Source organism: Narcine bancroftii, chromosome 1, assembly GCF_036971445.1.
Source record: "Narcine bancroftii isolate sNarBan1 chromosome 1, sNarBan1.hap1, whole genome shotgun sequence".
Lineage (NCBI taxonomy): Eukaryota > Metazoa > Chordata > Chondrichthyes > Torpediniformes > Narcinidae > Narcine > Narcine bancroftii.
The window spans coordinates 23,049,651-23,073,251 of NC_091469.1; the positions used below are offsets into that span (position 1 = coordinate 23,049,651).

Consider the following 23,601-nt stretch of genomic DNA (forward strand, 5'->3'; position numbering starts at 1 on the left):
CCACGTCAGCTGCAGGCTCGTTTGTGGCTGACAAGTCCGATGCGGGACAGGCAGACATGGTTGCAGCGGTTGCAGGGGAAAATTGGTTGGTTGGGGTTGGGTGTTGGGTTTTTCCTCCTTTGCCTTCACATGATATTTAATCCATGTCAATGGAGGGAATATTTTGTTAATCATCTTCAAAATCCTCTATCATGAGCAGCCATACTTAAATTCTAGAATTTTCTCCTTAAACTTCCCTACTTCACCACCCCCTCTATTTTTTTTAATAATTTTTTATTTTTCACACTATGAACCATACTGACCAAAATACACACAAACATTTCCCTCTTGAATATGCACAGTGTCATTTTCTCCCCTTTTTCCCCCCCTCCCTTCCCTCCCTTCTTCCCACCCCCTTCCCCACCCACTCAACGTTCAACATATACAATACAATAAACTCATTAAACAATGTCATCACACAATGAAAATAAACAAGAAAATTGGGTCAGTTCATTTCGTCTTCTCCTCATTCTATCATTTATGGGGTGGGGGTCCATGGTAGACCTTCTCTGTTGTGTTCCATATACGGTTCCCAAATTTGCTTGAATAATGTGACTTTATTTTTTAAATTATATGTTATTTTTTCCAATGGAATACATTTATTCATTTCTATGTACCATTGCTGTATTCTCAGGTTCTCTTCTGATTTCCAGGTTGACATTATACATTTTTTTGCTATAGCTATGGCTATCATAATAAATCTTTTTTGTGCTTCATCCAGTTTGAGGACTAATTCTTTACTTCTTATATTACTTAGAAGAAAGATCTTTGGATTTTATGATATGTTGCTTTTTGTGATTTTATTTAATACCTGATTTAGCTCTTCCCAAAACTTTTCCACTTTCTCACATGCCCAAATTGCATGCACTGTTGTTCCCATTTCCTTCTTACATCGAAAACATCTATCTGATACTGTTGTGTCCCATTTATTTAACTTTTAGGGCGTGATATATAGCCTGTGTAACCAGTTATATTTTATCATGTGTAACCTTGCGTTTATTGTATTTCTCATAGTTCCGGAGCATAGCTTTTCCCATATTTCATTTTTAATCTTTATGTTTAGATCTTGTTCCCACTTCTGTTTGAGTTTACAGCTTATTTCATCATTCTCTTTCTCTTGCAGCTTGATGTACATGTTTGTTATAAATCTTTTAATTATCATTGTGTCTGTAATCATATATTCAAAGCTGCTTCCTTCTGGTAACCTCAGCCTGCTTCCCAATTTTTCCTTTAAGTAGGTTTTCAGTTGGTGGTATGCAAACATTGTTATTCCATATTTGTACTTCATTTGTTCAAAAGATAATAAATTATTTCCCAAACAACAATTTTCTATTCTTTTAATCCCTTTTCTCTCCCATTCTCTAAAGGAAAGGTTATATATTGTGAAAGAGATTAGTTGATTTTGCATCAATAATAATTTTGGTAGTTGGTAATTGGTTTTTTTCCTTTCTATGTGAATCTTCTTCAAAATGTTGTGCAGATGATGCAGTACTGGTGAACTTCTATATTGCACCAGTTTTTCATCCCACTTATAAAGTATATGTTCTGGTACCTTCTCCCCTATTTTATCTAGCTCTATTCTGATCCAATCTGGTTCTTCCCTTGTCTGATAAAAATCTGATAGATATCTTAATTGTGCTGCTCTATAATAATTCTTAAAGTTTGGTAGCTGAAAGCTCCCTTGTTTGGGCCATTCTGATAATTTATCTAGCGCTATCCTCGGTTTCCCCCCTTTCCATAAGAATTTCCTTATTATTTTCTTTAGCTCATTGAAGAATTTCTCTGTTAAGGGAATTGGTAGCAATTGAAATAGGTATTGTATCCTTGGGAAGATATTCATTTTAATGCAATTTACCCTTTCTATCAGTGTTAGTGGTAAATCTTTCCAATGTTCTAAATCATCTTGTAATTTCTTCATTAATGGCTGATAATTTAATTTGTATAAATGGCCTAGATTATTATCCAGTCTAATACCTAGGTATAGGATTGCTTGTGTTTGCCATTTAAATGGTGATTCTTTCTTAAACTTTATGAAATCCGCATTATTCTATGGCATCACTTCACTTTTATTGCATTGATCTTGTACCCTGATATTTCTCCATATTCCTTCAATTTCTTATGTAATTCTTTTATTAATAATTCTTTTTCTGTTAAGTATACTATGATGTCATCTGCAAATAAACTGATTTTATATTCCTTCTCTTTTATTTTTATATCTTTTATTTTCTGTTCTTATCAGTTCTGCCAATGGTTCTATAGCTAAAGCAAACAGTGAGGGAGATAGTGAACATCCCTGCCTAGTTGAACTGCTTAATTTAAATTGGTTTGATATATATCCATTTACTGTCACCTTCACCAATGGTCCCTTATATAATGCTTTAATCCAATTAATATATTTCTCTGGTAGGTTGAACCTCTGTAGTACTTTGAATAAATAATTCCATTCTACTCTGTCAAAGGCTTTCTCTGCATCTAAAGCAACAGCCACTGTTGGCTTCTTATTTCCTTGGACTGCATGGATTAAGTTAATGAACTTACAGACATTGTTCGTTGTTCGTCTTTTCTTAATAAATCCAGTTTGATCTAGTTTTACTATTTTTGGTACACACTCGGCCAATCTGTTTGCTAATAGTTTTGCTATTATCTTATAATCTGAGTTAAGTAGAGATATTGGTCAATGTGATGCTGGTGTTAGTGGATCTTTCCCCATCTTTGGTATTACTGTAATTATTGCTGTTTTACATTAATCTGGCAAGTTTTGTGTTTCTTCTATCTGGTTCATTACTTCCAGGAGAGAAGGAATTAGTAACTCTTTAAATGTTTTATAGAATTCTATTGGGAGACCGTCCTCCCCAGGCATTTTATTGTTTGGTTGCTTTTTAAATATATCTTGTATCTCCTCTATTTCAAATGGTTTTATCAATTTGTTTTGCTCCTCTTCTTACAATTTTGGTAGTTCAATTTTAGCTAGAAACTCATCCATTTTGTCTTCTTTCCCTCCATTCTCAGTTCGGTATAATTGCTCATAGAATTCCTTAAAGTTTTCATTGATCTCTGTTGGGTTATATGTAATATGTTTGACCTTTTTCCTTGATGCCAATACCGTTCTTTTAGCTTGTTCAGTTTTAAGCTGCCAACCCATTATTTTGTGTGTTTTTTCTCCTAGCTCGTAATACTTCTGTTTTATTTTCATTATGTTCTTCTCCACCTTATACATTTGTAATGGTTCGTACTTTATTTTTTTGTCCGCCAATTCTCTTCTTTTTGTTGTATCTTCCCTTGTTGCTAGTTCTTTTTCTGTACTTACTATTTCCCTTTCCAGCTGTTCTATTTCCCAATTGTAGTCCTTCTTTATCTTAGTTACATAACTTATTATCTGCCCTCTGGTGAAGGCTTTCATTGCATCCCATAATATAAATTTGTCTTTCATTGATTCCGTATTTATTTCAAAGTACATTTTAATTTGGTGCTCAATAAATTCTCTAAAATCCTGTCTTTTAAGTAGCATGGAGCTTAATCTCCATCTATATGTTCTTGGTGGGATGTCCTCCAGTTCTATTGCTAATAACAGGGGTGAGTGATCAGATAACAATCTAGCTTTATATTCCGTTTTCATAACTCTCCCTTGGATATGGGCTGACAACAGGAACAGGTCAATCCTTGAGTATGTTTTATGTCTACTCGAATAATATAAGTATTCCTTCTCCTTTGGGTGTTGTCTCCTCCATATATCCAAAATTTGCATTTCCTCCATTGATTTCACCATAAATTTGGCCACTTAGTTCTTTCTGCTAATCTTTTGTCCCATTTTATCCATCTTTGAATCCAAATTAAGGTTAAAGTCCCCTCCTATCAATATATTCCCCTGTGTATCTACAATCTTCAAAAAAATATCATGCATAAACTTTTGATCCTCTTCATTAGGTGCATATATATTGACCAAATTCCAGAGTTCTGAATTTATCTGACATTTTAACATTACGTATCTCCTTGTTGGATCTATTACTTCCTCCTCTATTTTGATTGGTACATTTTTATTGATTAATATAGCTACACCTCTGGCTTTTGAATTATATGATGCTGCCGTTACGTGCCCTACCGAGTCTCTCCTTAATTTATTGTGTTCCACTTCAGTTAGATGAGTTTCCTGCACGAATGCTATATCTATTTTTTCTTTTTTCAGTAAATTTAATAGCCTCTTCCTTTTGATTTGGTTATATATTCCATTAATATTTATAGTCATATAGTTCAACATGGCCATCTCATACTCTGTTTACATCTCATTTCCGCTTCCTCACCACCACCTTTCCCCTTTTCCCCATTTCCATTTCTCGGTTTTCTTTTTTTGAACGCACTGTATGACAACACTTCTAAAACATAAAATATTTCAACCATTCCCACATCTAAAATTCCCTTAACCCCAAGTGTCGCCCCCCCCCCCTCCCGAGTCACCCCTTGTCCTTTGTCAGGCAACCACAACTCCCCTCTCCATTCAGACTGCGAACCCGTTCGCAAGTGTCAACTGATTTCACAGTGACTGTTGTTATTCTCTCCCACCCAACCCCCTCCAGAAAAGACTTTTTATCTTCATATTACGACTAAGCTCCCCCTCTTTTCTTCTCTTTTTCTTCTATTTACTTATTTATTTATTTTGAAAGGGGGGAACCCTCCTCTTTTTTTCTCCCTTCTCCCTTACTTCCCTTTTCTTCCCTCCTTTAGTTCTTACTTATACATTATTTTTACTTCTTTATTTGTAGTTTGTCATTATTCTTTGTTCTTGTTACATGTCTTCATCTGTCTTTCTGTCTTGCAGGTGTTCTTCAAATTCTCGTGCTTTCTCCGGATCCGAGAACAGTCTGTTCTGCTGCCCTGGGATAACTATTTTAAGCACCGCTGGTTATCTTAACATAAATTTATAGCCTTTCTTCCATAGGATCGATTTTGCTGCGTTAAACTCCTCCCTCTTCTTTAGGAGCTCAAAACTTATGTCTGGTTAGAAAAAAACTTTTTGACCTTTGTTTTTTGTCTTCTCTAATTTTATTCATTGCCTTCTCCAATATATTTTCTCTTGTCGTGTATCTCAGGAATTTTACTAAAACGGATCTTGGTTTTTGTTGTGACTGTGGTTTCGGGGCTAATGTTCTGTGTGCCCTTTCTATTTCCATTCTTTCCTGCATTTCTGGCACTCCCAGGACTTTTGGGATCCATTCTTTTATAAATTCTTTCATATCTTTGCCTTCTTCAACTTCCTTAAGTCCCACTATCTTTATATTGTTTTGGCTACTCTAGTTTTCCATTATATCCATCTTCTGAGCTAACAACTCCTGTGTTTCTTTAACTTTTTTGTCACTTTCTTCCAATTTTCTTTTTAAGTCGTTCACTTCCATTTCTACAGCCATAACACATTCTTCCACATTTTCTAATCCTTTCCCTACATCTGCTATGACCAGCTCTATTCTACTCACTTTTTCTTCTATACTTTTCATTTTTCTTTTCATTTCACTAAATTCTAGTGTCAGCCATTCTTTTAATGCTTTCATTTGTTCTTGACAATTTTTTAAAATCTCTGTACTGTCCATTAATTTTACCTCTTATTCCTCTGTGCAGAGCTTGGTGTTCTTCTTCTTCTGTTTCTGCTCCTGGGTTTGTGTCTTCTATTTCTCTTCCTTGTATCTGACTTTCTTGTTGAGCCACTTGTCTCAGTTTGTTGGGTTTTTTTTTCCATGGTTTCTTGATGTTGGTCCTCTTCTTCTGGGCTGGCTATCTGTTGTGTCTCTAGTTTCCTTTTTTCTTTCTCACCCCTCCCTTTCCCGTTGCTTTCTTTATCTTCCAGCTGGGAGCCCTGCTGTCGGGCCTCTCTCAGCTGTTTGTGCTGTGGAGTTTAACTCCACAGCTGGTCCCCCCTCCCGTCAGTGTTCTCCTTGTCGTGCGCATCGTGCACCACTGTTTGGCTCCGTGAGCCATTTTAGCATTCCTGCGGTTGGTGGGTCGCGACCCTGCGGGGTCTTCACTATCCTCGGTAAGTGGGCTCCTCTTTCCACGGCGGGTCCCTGCTTTTTTGTGCAGGTAAGGCCTTTACCTTTCTCTTCTGGCATCTTTCTTTCTTCTCTTCTTCCCGTAGTTTTTGGCTTTTCTTTCTTAGGTGCCATTTTCTCCACACTTTTATTTTTTATTTGTTGTGATTTGTGTGTCTGGGGCTTTGCTTTTTCTTCACTTTTTTCCTTCTTTTCTGAAGAGGGCTGGTATTCTCCTACCGGCCGCTACTCCATCACGTGACTCCTCCCCCCTCCCTCTCTATTTTTAAGGCATCTCTTTGGAGAGATTTGAATGATCTGTCCCAACAAGAACTAATGTGACTTGGAGTCCATTTTTGTCTGAAAATGCCACTGCAAAACTTAGATTTAAGAGTTGTGTAATTTCTTTAGGAGGTGATGTTGTAACAATGTTTGACTCTAACCCAGACCAGACCAGATTGAACGCAAAACCATTCTCTGCCAAAAACAAAATAAGTGGAGTTTTGCCTGTTTTGTCATCTGGGCCCTAAACTCTGCACATCTTGACATGACATTCCTCAATATCCTTAAAGTGGGGATTTGGTGCAACTTGACAGATGAGTCTAAAAATCAGGTTATCACAAGAAAATTATTATTTTAAATAATGGATCACTCTGTGAATAACCTCATTTTAAATTACTCACAAAATATAGAACCATCTGCTGAGGAAATCTTATGTTAGTAGCTCACACTATAATTATAATGAATGGCTTTTAAAATAAACCTACTAATGTCCTTGTACTCAAAAGAACACAAGAAATAGGAGTAGTACATGTAGCCTGTCAAACTGCTTCAGCATTCAACAAGATCACAGGTAATTTGACCATGGACTCAGCTCCACTTACTTGCCTGTTCTCCAGAACATTTAATTCCCTTCTATACTAAAATCTATCCCCTCAGACATTTGAGGAAATTCCTCAGAGTCTTGCATCTAACTGGCAGAAACCTGATTAAATCGATCAGGTGCCATAAGTGGTTTAGTGAACTTGGCTGTGTTTTAGTATCGTCTTCAAAAGAAGTTCATTGACCTGAGTGACAGTGGAAATAATCCATGGTGATAATGCTGTCATTTCAGATATTGTTTAGACCCATTTTAAACCAGACCAAATGAAAGATTGATCCCACTTCCCATGAAGTTAGAAAAAAAAGTTATCACATAAATGAGGCTCACCACCAAAGCTCTGATCTTGATCTTCTCATTGGTTGACTTCTTGTACATGTCCTTCAGTAAGGTAATTCCATTGGTGATGATGAAACCTGCTCTGCTGGCTTTGCTAGCTGCATGGATGATGGCTTCCAATGCCACCAGTTGATCGATCTCTCTGTCTGAACCACACAATGCAACCATCATCTCCATCACTCCTTGCAAAGCCAGAATACTGTTACCAACATCAAAGGGTCCCTGAAGGAGTGCAGACACACACTGGATTGCGTGCAGGTTTTTCTCCATGTTCTTTGGATCAAACTTGCTCCTGCAGGGTGGTGAAGATAGATAAAGCATTAACTTTCTTTTCCTCATTCTCACAACCCAGTCCCCAGCTGCCTGAGCGTGAAACGTTGGTTACGTATCTTTGCTACATAAAGAATGCTGCGTGACCTGCTGAGTTTCTCCAGCATTTTTGTGTATTGAACTACAATCACAAAATATGCAGACTTTCTTGTTTGACTCTAACACTGCATTTTGGTATATGTGATAATCAACTTGAATGTGAACTTGAAAATGCAGCTCCTCATGTCCAAGTGCCCACCAATCACCTTTCATCTTCCATGCCAGCACCAGATTTCTTTTTGAACCATGGAGTCATACAGGCCCTTCAGCCCATCATTTGTCCCAACAATCAAGCACTTTTTTGATACTAATCCTAATCCGATCCCATTTGATTCTCCCTATCATCTCATCAAATCCCCTACCCTAGAGTACAGCATTAGTCTACACACTGGGAGAAGTTATAGAGGTCAATAAACACCTCCTCCCTGTGGGAGGATTCCAGAGCCCCCAGAGGAAGCCATCATGTTCACTGTGAGACCATGTAAACTTCACTCAGGCAACACTGGAGATCAGTATTGAACCCTGGTTGCTGGAGCTGTGAGGCTGTAGCTTACACATGGTTCTACCCTCATGCTCAATTGGCTCCCAGTTTGGCAGCTCCCTCATGCCCAAGAACTTTGTTCTCTGATAACCTCATACCTTACCTCAGTTTCATTCTGCTTTGGATGGATTCCTCATCCTTATTTTCCTCCTTTGCCAGAGCCCCTCAAATCTCTCTTAAAGCAAAAGTTGGCTGGATGAACTCAGCGGGCCAAGCATATTGATGGATGTGGTGTGGGAAGGGGGCAGGAACTATCATTATTTTAGGTCAAGATCCTGTATCAGAGCTGAGTGGAGAGGGACAATAGATGGTATAAAGAGGGGAAGGGAAAAGCAGAACAAGGCCTAGGAGGTGATGTGCACCAAGGATGATGGACAGGTAGTTACAGATGAAAGGATACTCTCTCTTTGGGCAGACTCTAAACAGCAATTGGCTTTGTGCCAAGTTTGTTTCATGACCATTATATGATACATTTTTGAGATATTTTAAATGTCAGGTTTTTTTTGTTTCTTGATATTTAATACACTGTACTATTCTTTCCATTGTTCCAGCTTTCTGACATAAAATGAACAAAGAGAAGTTAAGAGGCAATATAAATTCAGTTTCTGGGCAAGCCGCAATTTCTTTTAAATGTCCCATCAGTCAAGGTCTGGCACATATTGATCAGCTCCACTTGTATTTCACAAATCATATTAATCTGAACACCTTAAAAACTAGAACTTCATACATTTTGCTTTCATTCTTTCTGGCTTTCGAGTTACAGGCTAAAATTTAACTTTGTCATTAATAAATGATTCAGACAAGATTTTCAACCATGGGTGAGAAGATTGCCTCCAGGTTAAAGGTTTGTGAGTTCATGTGGACCACTCACATTTCAAGCACATAATCCATGTGAACATGGTATTGAGTGAGTGCCACACTGCCTGGGAATATAGATATATTGAGTATAGGAATTGTGATATTATGGTATAGTTGTATAAAGTATTAGTGAGGCCAAATTTGGAGTATTGTGTGCAGTTTTGTTCACCTAACTATGGGAAAGATCTCAATAAGATTGAAAGAATGCAGAGGAGATTTGCTGGAATGTTGCCAGGTATTGGGGAACTGAGCAGCAGGGAAAGGTTAAATTGGTTAGGACTTTATTCTCTAGGTGTAGAAGAATGAGGGGAGATTTCCTAGAGGTATACAAAATTATGAAGGGTGGAGATGGAGTAAATGCAAGTACGTTCTTTCCACTGAGTTTAGGTGAGATACAAATAGAGGACACGAGTTAAGAATGAAAAGAGAAAGTTTAAAGGAAACATTTGGGGGAACTTCTTCACACAGAGAGTAGTGGGAGTATGGAACGAGCTTTCAGCTGAATTAGTACATTTTGACATTTAAGAAAATTTGACAGGTACATGGATGGGAGGCATATGGAAGGTTATGGTCTGGGTGCAGGTTAATGGGACTAGGCAGAATAATAGTTTGGCATGGATTATATGGGTCGAAGCACCTGTTTTTGACCTGTAATGTTCTATTGTTATCATCCTATCTATTAGAATAAAGGATAACCAACTATTTAGGCCTGAGCCTTTTATCAAGGTAAGAGGAAAAGGCAGCAGTTGCCTGAATCAAAAGGTAAGGATCAGATGGTGAGGGGAGGAGGGAGGAAGGGCCAGGGGGAAGAGGGTAGCTAATAGGTAACAGGTCAGAGATGGATATAGGTAAGAAGGTAGAAGAAAGAAAAGCTGAGGTGAAAGGGAGAGGGGGTAGCTCTCTGAATGAAGATAGAACGGAATGGGGAGCTGCAGTAAAGGAGATCAAGGGGCAGGGAGAGAGACTCAGGGAAGAGGATTTAATAGAAACTGGAGTAGTTGATGTGAGTGCTGTCTGGTTAGAGAGAGAATTGGTGCTGTTCCTCCAATTTTCAGGTAGCTCGGTTTGTCAGCACGAGGCCATGGATAGATACGTTTTTGTGGAAATGATGTGTGGAATTAAAATGCTTGCTCAGTAGGAGGTCCCTGTTATTGCAGCGAGCAGAGTGTAAGTGCTCAATGAAACAATCTCTGATGTAGAGGAGGCCACAACAGATGCACCAGATAAATGAGTTGACCCCATAGATTCACAAGCAGTGTTTCTTCACTTGAAAGAACTGAATGGTAGTGAAGCAGGACATGTGGGTGCAAGTGTAGTGTTCCTTGTGGCCTCAGGAGTAGGTACTGAGGGGAAAATTAGTGAGAAGTGAGAATATCCCAGAAAGCGCTGTCCGCACGTGAGAAGGGAAAATGTGTCTTGTGGTGGGATCACTTTGTATATGGCAGACATTATGGAGCATGTAGAGGCTGGGGGGTGGTCGCTGAAGACAAGGAGAATCCTATCCTTGTAACTTGGGGTAGAGGGGTCAGGGAAAATGTGCAGGAAAATGAAGAGATGCAGGTAAAGGCTGAGTTGATGGCAGTGTAGGAGAAACCACATTTTTTGAAGAAGGAGGACATCTTGGATGTTCATTTTGGGAGTAGATGTGATGGAGACAGATGAATTGAGAAAAGGGAATACAATCCTTACTGGGGACAGGGTGTGAAGAAGTGTAGTCAAGGTACTGTGTGAGTTGGTCGGTGTGTAAAAAGTATCTCCCAAGAAGGCGATGGAGAGATCAAGAAAGGAGTGAGTATTGCCAGAAATGGACCACGTGGATTTGAGATTAGAATTAAAGCCAGCATCACAGTGAATAAAGCTAACAAGCTCAGCATGGATACATGAGGCAGCCCCAAATGTAGTCATCAATGTAGCAGAGGGAATAGCCTTGTCTGTGTAGGCTTGCAACATGGATTGCTCCACATAGCTATCAAAAAGGTAGGCATACCTGGGAACCATGCAGGTGGCCATGGCTATCCATTTGACTTGGGGAATGTGGTATGAGCTAAAGAACAAGATATTGAGGATGAGGACAAATTCTGCCAGCTGGAGGAGGATGGCATTGGAGAGGGACTGGTAGGGTCTGTTGTTGAGAAGGAATTGTTGAGACCTTCAGTTTAGTGAATGAAATTGGAAAGAGATCGGGCTTCAACAGCAAAAATGAAGGGACAGAGAACATGTGAGGTATTGCGCATATAGGTCTGCAGGGATGGAATCAGGGGAGACAAAATGGAGTTGAGGTAAGATGATACTAGTTCAGCTGGGCAGGAGCACATAGAAATAATGGGTCTACCAGGACTATTGGGTTTGTGGTTCTTAGGTAGGAGATAGAACCTGCATGTGGTGTTAGGGAACAATGAGGTTAGAGCCCATGGAAGGGAGGTGACTAGAAATGATGATGTCAGTGATGATGTATGAGACTGTGGCTTGATGTTTCTTGGTGGAGTTCTGTTCAAAAGGTAAGAGGTGATGTCTGAGAGCAGTTGTCTGGTTTCAGTAAGGTAGAGGTCAGTGTGCCAGACCATAACAGCACCATCCTTGTCTACAGGATTATGAGTGTAATTGGGATTGGTGTGGAGAGAGTGGAAGGCAGTGCATTCCAAGGATTTAGATTGGAATAAGTGAGGGGAATGGGGAAGTTTAGACCAGTGGTTCTCAACCTTTTTCTTTCCACTCACATACCACCTTAAGTAATCCCTCTGCTATTGGTACTCTGTGGCTAGTAAGGGATTGCTTAAGGTTATATGTGACTGGGAAGGGAAGGTTGAGAATCACTGCTCTGGACCCAATTATTACTGAAATATTTTGCTTGAGAAAAATTGTCATTGGCCCATTTTCTTTAGAGTTATGAAACCGTGCACATAGCGAGTCAATTAGATATGATTAAAACAGTGGTTTTCAAATTTTTTCTTTCCACCCACATACCACCCTAATTGCAGAGCACCTATGGCATAGGGAATACTTAAAGTGGTATGTGAGTGGAAAGAAAAATGTTGAGAACCACTGGTTTGGACAATTGATGTCTTGGCAGCAGTTGGAAATAAAAAGATCCAGAGCAGGTAAAAGGTCAGAAAGGGATGTCCAAGAGGAGGGAGAAGACTTAAAGCAGGGAAGGGCCATCAGTGGAAAAAGTGGGCATCAAAATAGAGATGATGGTAGAAGAGTTCAGTGTCATGCCATGCATGGAACATGTTGAGGTGTGGGCAAAGGGGACAAAAGAGAGATCTATACTGAGGAAAGGGAATTCCTTCTCCAAGAGGTGGAAGTCAGAGGGGATAGAAAAGCAGGGTGTTAAAGTGTGTGTCAGTGGGATGGAGGGTATCGAGGAAGAGGGTTGGGGTGATTAGAGAGGGGAGTGGAGAAACAGCAGGGAGTTGGGGAGAGGTGAAAGGGTCAGTGGGGTTGGGTGTTGGGGTGAAAGTGGAAGCACCGTGGAGTGAGTGGAAAGATGAGTGGGAGAATGAAGAATGGTAAGGAGTGGTGATGGGAGGGAGTGGCAGTGAGATCCAGCAGCAGAGGCTTTTGAGCTATCAACAGAGAAGGCCAAGGTCTGGGTAGCAACTGGCAGTGGAGTCAATGCTGATGCTGAAACAGGGGACCAGCGTATGTATCTTCATCAGAAGTGGTGGTCTGGTGGGGATCAGAGGCATTGGAAGCTCTGACCTGTGGGTGGCTCAGACCAGGGAGGGAGTTTTCAATATTTTTAACAAATAATCTCCTGAATTCAAGTTAAACTGTTTACAGCAAATTAAAATCAGTATTTCTGAATTGTAAACTATGTAACGCTATTACTGGTGCAAACTCTTTCTTGTGAGGAATGTTCTCTTTACATTAACCGTCATCCATCAATGCATGAAGAAATGATTACCAACCTGGGTAGAATATCCCACTGCAGTTTTGGGCAAGACTGGATCGAAGTCTCAAAATTGAAAGTTACGTTTGTTTTGATTGTCCCATCAATGATAATAAGTTTATTGTCAGCTATTGTACCACTGAAATGCCAAGTTGTTGTGGCCACACAATACGATACACCAACTTTTATGGTGTATATTAAATGGCCCCATCACAGGAAGGACGTGGAGCCCTTGGAACATTAAACAGACTTGGGTTGTTTTTTCCTGAGAATTAGAGGCTGAGAGGAAACCTGATGGTTTATGCAATTATGAGAGGCAATGAGATTTCTTTAGCAGAGCAGATGAAACATATTGTTATATAAATTAATGCAGTTTTTACTCTCCTCCTGAGTTGGAATTGTTTGATCTAACCAGAAAAATACATAACCAATGACAAGCCACTTGAACTTGCTCTGCCGTTCAATACAATCGTAAGTGATCCAATGAAAATCAAAGAACAACAGATGATGGAACTATGAAATAAAACAGAAAGTACTGGAAACACTCAACAGGTGAGGCTACACCTGTGGAAATGGAAACTATGTTAACCTTTTGGGTTAAAGATCCTTCATCAGAAGTGCAGAAGAGATTTTACGAAAGTTAATTTTTAATTTTGCTCAGAGGACAAAAGAGAGATGGAGAAGACAGAGAGAATGTCTCTGAGAGCACAACACCAGGATTGCCACGAAGTAAGCTCTTGATGATAGGTTGAAGAAGGCATTTGGAGAGAAATAACATGACCAGAGAAATTTAAAAGCTGTAGGGCTGGGCAAAAGAATGTAAAAGCTGCAAAATGCAGAGCTGTAGGGAATACTAATGGGAAAAAAGTCACTGAGCCAATATTACAAGTGGATGACTGATTGCAGAGCTGGTCTATTCTGATAGAATTTAGCATTGAGTGAGGAAGATTGCAACCAGACCAGGCAAAAGATGAGGTCCTTGTTCCTTAAGCTTATCTTGTACCTTGTTTTAACAGTGTAAGAGACCACAGAACAAGCTTTCACTCTTTGTTGTACAAAGAGTTGTACACTTCAGTCTTAAAACCAAGGGAGCAAAACAATTCATAACATATTGGCACAGCTATACCATAGATAACAGAATTAAACATCAGACCACAGATGGCTGGTCCACTGGCAATCAATAGTAATTTCCACCTCGATGGGCCACTTACGTTACATATGCCTCACAGATTTTTCGGAAGTTGGCTCTTTCCTCGTCATCTCGAAGATCACAGTAAAGCTTGTTGAGTAAGATGGAAGCAGTAAGGCAGGTATTCTCGGTCAGAGGGAGGCAGTTTGGCAGTTCAGGAAATTGTCCTCCCACTTTCAAGATCTTTTTCAGACCTGAGGGTGAAATATTATTCTTGAATTGGATAAACGAATTGATTGGTTTATGAAATCTCAAAGGTTACTCTATGGAGAGCTCTGCTAAAACCACATGATTATGGTATTTGAAATTATGATTTTTTGCATTTCTTGACGTATTTTGGAAATCTTCAGTCCTCCATTTGCAGACTCCTAGTGTTCTGCACATTGACCATTTTGGCTCTAAACCTCTGGAATTTCCTTCCTACATCTCTCTCTTCTATTCGTGATCCTTAAAACCTGGCTCTATAAGCAGGCTTTTGGACACCTAGCTGAATATGTGGTGTCCCTTTTAGTTAGATATCTTTTCTGTTTATTACTTTAGAGAAGCTTTATAAATATGTTATTGTAGTCATTGTTGGGTTTTAACTGTCCCCTGAAATGGCCCAACAAGTCATTAGTTTCACAGGCAATTTGGGAAAAACAACATATCCATTTGGACAGGAATGAAAATGATATCCTTATTTCGACTGTTTTGAATTCTCAGGTACCAATCACAGTATTGACACATTATTCCAGCAATGCCTCAGTAACTTAGAAGGCATGTTTAACATGTTTATAAAATCATGAGGGGCAAAGATAAGGTAAGTGCAAGGTAAAGATAATATCAGGGAAAGCTATAATCATAGATTTCTTTCCCAGAGTCTAAAACCAGAGGGCAGAGATTTAGGTGAGAAGAGAAATATTTTAAAATGACCTGAGAAACACCTTCTCCATAAGAGTGTGGTGTATATGCGGGATGAGCTGCTAGAAGTGGTGGAAGGGAATCCAATTGTAATATTGAAGAGGCATTTAGGCAGAAAAATAGATTGGAATGGTTTAGAGGAAAATGGGCCGAACAAGCTTAGTCAGCATGGATAAATTGGGCTGAAGACCCTGTATCCATGCTCCAGAACTCTATGTGGAACTCATTATTACTCAATAATGTAATAAATCCAAATAATGGAAACAAAAGATGAAGAGTTTACTAACCCAGATCGATGGCCTCCAGACTTCTGGTGTTATCTTTAATGGCCAAGTTCTTTCGAGGTACACATCTGATCAAAAGGTTGAGAGCCTGATCCCTCCCATAACCTGATACACTAGGGTTAACTAGCATTTCGAGGAGACGACTGATTATCATCTTCACATCCTTTGATGTATCTGCAGAAAATAAAGCAGATTTTCAAGCAGGGGAAGAAGATTTCATTTTTTGTCAATTATGGCATCCGTGCCTGTGGCGATCACATTTCAATCAAGTAAAGTAGAATCAAGAGCCAATGCACATCTATATCTAATGTGGCAGCCAAAGACAAAATTACTCCTGAATGATGCAAGAATCTCTCTAGTTCACCTGTACTGTCAAAATACAAATATTTTCTGAGAACATAGTGATGATTTATGAAAACAGAACCATGGTTTAGGGACTTCAGTGAAATGAAGTGCCAGAGAGGCCAGGAGTGTCAGCTGTGGTCTTTGTGTAACCCTTTGAGCCCAAAGTTTACAGTTCAAATCCCATTCCAGTTCAAAATCCAGACAACTCTGTCAGAATACAGTTCCCCATGTTCCACCTTCTTAAGGGCAATTCTGCTTGGTCAATAAAAATTGTCCGCATCAACATTGCCCTCATCCTTCAATAGCAGACAACTTTCAGAAGGAAATTGGATAAATAATGGAATATGTCTTAGAGAAAGGGTGAGGGAGTGATTAATTGTGTCGCTCATTCAAAGACCTCTACAGATATAATATGCCAAATTATTTATTTTAGTGCAGCATGACTGTTATCTGACACCAGCTAATTTGCATATTAATTCAGCAAAACCAAAAGCAAATCCTATTACTTTTATTAATCTAAGTTCAATGATAGTGATCATGTTTGCATGGCCACTAGCAAGGCCTTGATTATAGTTACTGTTTGATTAGATTTGGCTGCCAGCAGGGGACTGACACACACTATGGAAGAGCTGTAATGGAGACTTGCAGCCTCATGGCATGCCTCATGTACTGTTTATATAAACTTTAAAATAAAGAACCTTTTCCTTCATCCATGTGTTGCCTAAGAACTCACACATATGAATACAAGATGAAACACTAAGTAAGCAAAATCAGCATCAAACAAAGCTAAATGGATTATGGGAAGAGGAGTGAGACTTGGAGAGATACTGTTTATAGGAGAGAGGTGTGACAGAGCTACAAGTTCTAACAAGTAATGGTAAAAGACAAACAAGTATGATAATTTTTTTAAAATTAGACATACAGCACAGTAACAGGCTCTTCTGGCCCATGAGCTCATGCTGCCCAAATACACCAATTAACCAACAATCCCTATATATTTTTGAAGGGTGGGAGGAAACCCACGCAGACATGAGATCATACAAACTCCTTACAGACAGTGCCAGATTCAAACCAGTGTCGCTAGTGCTGTATCAGCTTTTATTAACAGCATCTACTGTGGAGCAATATTCTGGGAAATCAGCAGTGAGGAATATGCTAGTGGGGAGAGATAGCCAGATAAGAGTATAGCATGAAGTCAGAGGTAGAAACCACATATTTTTCCCCATAAATAGTCATTTCTGTGGTTTAAAAAAGGCAGTCCTTGGCTGATTAGGATGCATTTGTGAAAAGAGAAACAGAGTTACAATCTTGGGTCAAATGATGAAAGGTCAATAACCTAAAATGTGAACTTCTTTTTCTTCCCAATAATGCTGCCTGACCTACAGTCTCTGCTTTTGGTTGAAGATTTCCAGCATCTAGTTGTGAACTCAACATTCTAGGCTATAAGAATTTTAGAAAGGCAAAATGGGAAAGGAGAAATTGTCAAGACTTCTGGCATGAAAGTATTTGCAAAGATCATGGTGGGGTAGACAGCATTGAGAACCAGTTGCTCCTTTTGGCACCCAATGGGATTGAAACCTTTAAGACAAATGCCTTGAGTCGCTGCAAATATAACCTTTCAACTTTTTAATATAAGCTAATATCCTCTTTCTCTTAATCGGATTATTAAGCCCGTTAACATTAGAATTAGCAAAATTTAAATTAGCCATAAAACATTACTTGTACATCCCACATAGATGGCAAAACCACCTCCTCCTTCCCTCCCCCCCCTCCCCACCATGGCTCTATTACAAACATGTTTAAAGATCTCCTCAAAGAAAGAAATCAAGAAATCAGAAAAGCCCATAAAAATTAAACCCCCAAAAAAGGAAACTACAATAATATAATAGTAGTACCCCTTCAATTGTATGGGAGTGACAAATGCCACAAAGTGGCTGTTGACTTCGGAAGGATTGGCAGTCAAACTACCCCCCTCCCCTTCCCCACCAAACAGAACAAACCAAAAGAAAATATAATCAGTTCAAGTATGATAAGCTTCTTTCAAATCTCGATGAACTTGGTCATCATCAATTCCAATATCAATTTACTGTTGAGTTTCCATCTCTCTCATCCCATTCTTCCCTTTCGGCACCTGATCAAGCTGTTGAGGGAACATTTCCTGATCTTGCCCCTGTTTATTATTAGGTAGAGAATTAGCAAAAGTGATAGCTTCGGCATCATTGTTAGAAAACTGAGTTTGATAATCCCCATAAAAAACTTTTAACACAGCAGGATATCAAAAAGCAAACTTATAAACCTTCTTTCACAAAACAGCTTTAGCTGAATTAAATTCTTTATGACATTTAATTACTGCTTGGCTCAGATCAGTGTAAAAAAAATTCTATTATTCTTAACAAGCAGAGGGTCCTGATTATGTCTAGCATTCTTTACAGCAATTTTTAAAATCAATTCTCTATCCTGATAATGCAAACATCGAATCAGAACAGAACATGGCACTTAACCCAGAAGTGGTTTCCTCCTTATTGCTCAATGAGCTCTATCCAATTCCAAACCATTCAGAAAATATGCTGTTCCCAAAATGTCAGGAATCCATTTCTGGAAGAATTGAACTGGATCTGGACCTTCAAGATCTTCCGGAAGGCCAACAATTTTAACATTATTCCTCCGACTCTTATTTTCCAAAACATCAATCTTCTTCAACAAATCACATTTTTGAATCTCCTAACCAGTAAACGAATCCTCCATCTGTCCCATATTTTCTTTACACAATCCCACATCATCTTTCCAGTCCATAAATGCATCTTCAATCTTCTTAAGTTTATCTTGAACCTTATCCACTGCTTTCAAACACTTAACCACATCCATTTTAATAGAAGACATTTCACCCTTCATTTCAGCCAATTGCTCCTTCAAAACAGAAATCCCTTGGCTCACTTGCATAACCAAATTCTCCACTTGCTTAGATAACTCAGACAAAGCAGAATCTGAATGATGAGAGTCAGACTTGAGCTTAAAAGTCTGCTTCACTACAGGACTACCCTTAAACATGACAGTTTCTTCCTCCACAAGTTGTTCCTTTACTTCCTCCAATCCAGCGACGTTCTCCTCCTCCTCTATTGAAATGGGGGTTGGCATGACCTGACTATGGGTGTGAACCACCCCCTCCCCAACCAGTCCAGGGTCACTGGACTGAGGGAGGTCGGGTCTCCCCGTGGCCAGGGCCATTTCAAATGCATCACGCGTGCGCAAAGTTTTGCACATGCGCAGTTGATCCTCTTGGTCTGGAGGAGATCGAAGCCAGTTGCTGGCGCCATCTTGCGCAGCGGTATGCGATGTCGGCACCGGCGTGGAATGTACCCTACCAGTGGATTGACGCTGTGGTCTAGGCTGCATTGAAGTCAACTCTGGAGGCTCCGTGTGCAAGCTAAGCCGAGTTTCTTCAGTAATTGTTGACTGTTTAATGGCTGGTTTCTTGGCTGTTTGGGCTTTAATCTTCTTCATGACTGTTTGTAAGGTACTTCAACAATGTAATCAACAGTTGTAAAAATACCTTCTAACGGGTTTTAGATAGTTCTGCCAGGATGGGTGTCTTCCCAAGTCTTCTCCCTAAGCCACACCCCCATTGCAAATATAACCAAAATAGTAACTAAACTTTTGCCATGGAGCAAGTAACAACTAAATCATAATCGGATTGTCATTTATTGCCTCTAAAATCATTGTTTACTATTTTCTGTTGAGTATTCTCCTTTAGTTAGTAGATCTACACCTATAAGTAGATCTACACATTTGTTAGAATTTTGTTTTTTGTATAATCCCAAGACCGAGGTACATACCAAGAACCAGAGCTTCATCTTTCCCGTGATGGTCTTTACTGTCTTTGCCTTCAAAGTTATCCAGGATGGTTTGAAAGAGGCTGGCTGTTGCCAAAGCAATCTCTTCATTGTCCAAGGCCATGAGACTGCAAATCTTATCTAGTTCCACAAAATGCAACACTGCCATTGCCTACAAACATAAAATGATCATCATATTAGTGTCCAACTCTCCTTTATTAGCCTAAGGAATTGAATAGCCTTCAATCTTGGGTTCTGTCAATGTCTGTGCATCTTCTTTATTAGGACATGGGAGAAGGAAATTCAACTCCTTCATCTTCTACCATTCAATGTGATTATTGCTGATTACAATTTCCCAACCTCTCAACATTCTCAATACTGCACCTTGTTTATAAAAAAAACTAGATAAGTTACTGGCCCTGTTTGAATCATAACTGGCTAGTTCTGCACTAAACTTATGCATCTGTAACATCATGCATGAAACTACATTCATCTCCACAGAGACTGCCTGATCTGTGGGGCATTTCCAACATTCTGTATTTGGTGTGATCAAAAAGGGGCCAAAGGAACTCAGCAGGTCAGGCAGCATCCACAGAGAGAAATGATCAGTCAATATTTCAGGTTGAGATCCCAGCTTCCCTTTGTTCATTTAATATTCCAGAGCTTGCAGTTTTTGTGCATCCTTATTCTACATTTGGTTTCAGGTCCTGGCTTTTCACAGCTTTTACAAAACCCTTTCTTTGCTTTCCCTCCTTCTAATTGCCCTCATTAATAAATCAGCCAAGTGATTACATAAACAGGGTATCACCCCAGCAATTTTGAACCCACTCTATGAGAGATATTTCCTTAACCTTATCCACCTCTCCTCTTCCCTTTGCGCTGTCTAAAGTTAATGTTCTCTCTTTCTTTCTCAATGAACAGTCTTTGGTCTAAAACTTTAACTCTACTTCGTTGTCTATAGATATCACTTGACCTGCTAATTGTTTCTTGCATTTTTTGTTTTATTTCAAACTTCCAGCCTCTGCAGATTTTTTGAGTCATGAAATCTATTTACAATTATTAATTGAGTGGGTATCGACTGTATTCTGGAGAGAGTGTTCCACCGTTCTCCAAGATTTAGCAGGAATATTCTGAATTCTCTCCTGAATAGTTTGTCCGCCTGTGACCTACATTGTCCCAGAAATATGTTCCTTCTAAGTGATCCATCAAGTCCTTTAAAATTCTCAAAATCTCAGTCAAACCATAATTTAATCTTTCGTATTCCAGAGACAATAAGTCTAATTTCTACAATATCTCTGTGTCAAATAAGTGACACGCATGGAAGATATATTGCATTAAGTTCAAGGCCCATTGATCTCTCCAAAGGTGTGATGCACAGAAGTATGCAATGTTCTGCCAGTAAGTTCGAACCAGGGCTTTGTTCAGTTCCAGCAAGACTTTATTATGTTTTATCTCTTTGCTTATAAAAGCCAATAATTCCGTCAACATTTTGATTAGAATTTAGTAAAATGAATCCGAGTGGGAGATTTGAGGGAAACATCAACATCAATTGAGCTGCTATGCTGAAAAATTAACGCTGACAGATTTTTATGATAATAACTAAAAAATACCCCATAAACCTCATTTTAAATTTTGGGGTGTTTTACACCAATAAAACTCTGCTGGCAATCTATTAGAACATCAACCATGCATTTTGCTTCAAGAACTTTACTTTCCAAGATGCAGAATTTCTGGTTGGTCAGTGATCTATGTATAGACTACTGACCAGCCACATTTACTAACAGGTGCATAGTATAAGGTGCTTGGAGAATGGTGTAAGTCTGCAACTTGAGAGGTGATGGAGAGAACAAAACAGCAACAATGCAGGTGGCAATGGTCAACGTTGGATATTCAGGAGTCTGTTGTTACCTTTGCCAATTTATTATGGAAATTGAAAATTAGCTCATTTTCACAAGGTTCTTTTTGTGATTGACATTTTTGCTAAACAAAGAGATAAGTTATTGAGTCATAGAAAATTTACAGAAACTGGCCTTTTGGCCCACCAAATCCATGCTAATCTTTTCTCCAATCTGCACTAATCCTATTTGTCCACATTAGGATAGCATCCTTCTATGCGTTGTCTATTTAAGTGTCTGACCAAATCCCTCTTAAACAGAATAACCAAAGGACACTCCCTTGAATTGAACCAAAAACATTAAAAATGAAAAATACAAGTCCTAAATAATTCTATCAGATTCTACACGAGTTAATACTTACTCTTGACTTGTGACGACTGCACATGCCTGAAATGGTTCTGATTGCAGCAAGCATCATTTCAGGCTTCTTGGTTTCAATAAGCTGGAGCAACAGATTAAGGCCATTGTTTCGGAAGATCCTCTCAGCTCCTGCATCCTCTCTCGCGAGTACAATCAAGTTATTTGCAGCCTGGTAGAGAAATCACATTATTATGTGCAAGGTATTGTTAGGTCTGCTTTGTTCATGAATGAGTGAGACAAACACCAGACTGAGTCGAAATGAGGGTTCTTTGTTCTTTATTACCGGATTGTAACACTTGCAACTAACCATGTTAGTCGGAGAATGCATTCTGCCGTTATCAGCAAAATGGTGATTTTTTATACCCTTGGATACGTGCTTAGAACATCATCATATCATTACTTGTCCAATGACTAAAACTGTTGCTATCCTTTCCCTGCTAGCTTCCTGCCTCTCAATCCATCAATGTCTCTCTTATCTTGTAAGTACAAGGATGCATTCACATCTTGTTACAGCCCTGTACAGGGTAACTCCTTACACATTCCCATCTCATGATGTTTTACCTTACAATATACAAAGAACAGTTATGCAAACTCCCAGTAGCCAACTATTTCAATTCTCCTTATCATTCCCTGTCTGGTCCTGCTGTTTCCATCTCTATTTTATCTATGCCCATTCTTAACTTTTCTCTCCAACTGCTCACCGCCCAAGTGGTCCCTTCCTCTACCTGTCCAAAACCATTCACAGCATGAAAGTTGAGGCCACAACAACACCATGTACAACTGCAACAAAACCCCTGTATTTTTTAAACTCTAACCTCTTCGCAATCAAGGCCCAATGCCATTTTCTCTTAACTACTTGTAGGACTTGATGCTAGTTTTCTGTGATTCATACGCCAAAATATCTGGAATACCTTATTACATCCAAAGAAATAGTGTTGTGTGGTGATGTGATTCACACAGAGGCCAGTCTGTATACAACAAGCTGGCACCAGTAGCAACATGTCTAGCAGTTCTTGCATCTGTAGTCAGGGGTAAATATTCGGAAGGGCGCAAGAAGAACTCCCCTGAAATTCTTCAAAATGGATATTTTACCAGTTAATGATTGAGCAAGTAAAGTTTCTCAATAACCAAAATAATGAAAATATAAAAACTACTGATGGTTGATGTTGGAAATAAATTCACAATAAATGCCAAAAACACTCAGCATGATCAGCAGCATCTGCAGATAGAGAAGTATAGTACTTCAACTGAATGATGAGACATCTATATGTCTGGACAATGGGAAGTGATCATTATGAATGCCAATATCTTCTTAGAGCTAAAATGAAATATTTGCTCTTTCATTTCATTACATGAGCAAATCACCATGTGCTTTATAGTCAGTGAAGTGTTTCTGAAGTGTGGAACAAGATAGCCAATATACACACAGCAAGCCTCTCATGGACTGAGACGAGAGAATAGTCAAATCATTGTTTAGCAAGTTTCCAGAACTCTGGAGAGAACACTCCTGCATCTCTATATCCATCGCTAAAGCAGCTGGTTTAACCTCTTCTCCACCTCCTGCAGAGCAGCATTTACATTGTCTCAGAGAAATTTGAACCAACAACTTTCTTATTCAAAAGGGACAACGTAATCAATTAAACGACAGATTAATAACCCTGACTATGACGAAGTGGTCATAATTGATAACAATTCAACACTACCAAACAAAGACAGATTTCTTCCCCACTGATTCACCTTCAGGTAAAGCAAAAAGGAATGAAATTTGGACAAACCTTTTCTTTCCTTTCTTTATCGACTTTCTCATCAAGTAAAACCTCAAACATCCGCTCCACTCTTGAGTCTGTAGAGAACTGAATTTTTAGC

General features: G+C 39.1%; 1 protein-coding gene across 3 annotated transcripts in view; it reads right to left on the reverse strand.

Annotated features, from left to right (window-relative positions):
* unc45b (unc-45 myosin chaperone B) overlaps window positions 1-23,601 on the reverse strand; it is a 98,740-nt gene that overhangs the window by 52,249 nt on the left and 22,890 nt on the right. For all 3 annotated transcript variants that reach the window (XM_069922079.1, XM_069922069.1, XM_069922062.1), the window contains exons 5-10: window positions 23,511-23,600; window positions 21,737-21,904; window positions 19,484-19,652; window positions 15,309-15,479; window positions 14,144-14,315; window positions 7,264-7,564 (exon numbers count right to left, since the gene is read on the reverse strand). In XM_069922079.1, coding sequence (XP_069778180.1) covers window positions 7,264-7,564; window positions 14,144-14,315; window positions 15,309-15,479; window positions 19,484-19,652; window positions 21,737-21,904; window positions 23,511-23,600 — 1,071 coding nt within the window. The remainder of the gene's footprint in view (window positions 1-7,263; window positions 7,565-14,143; window positions 14,316-15,308; window positions 15,480-19,483; window positions 19,653-21,736; window positions 21,905-23,510; window position 23,601) is intronic.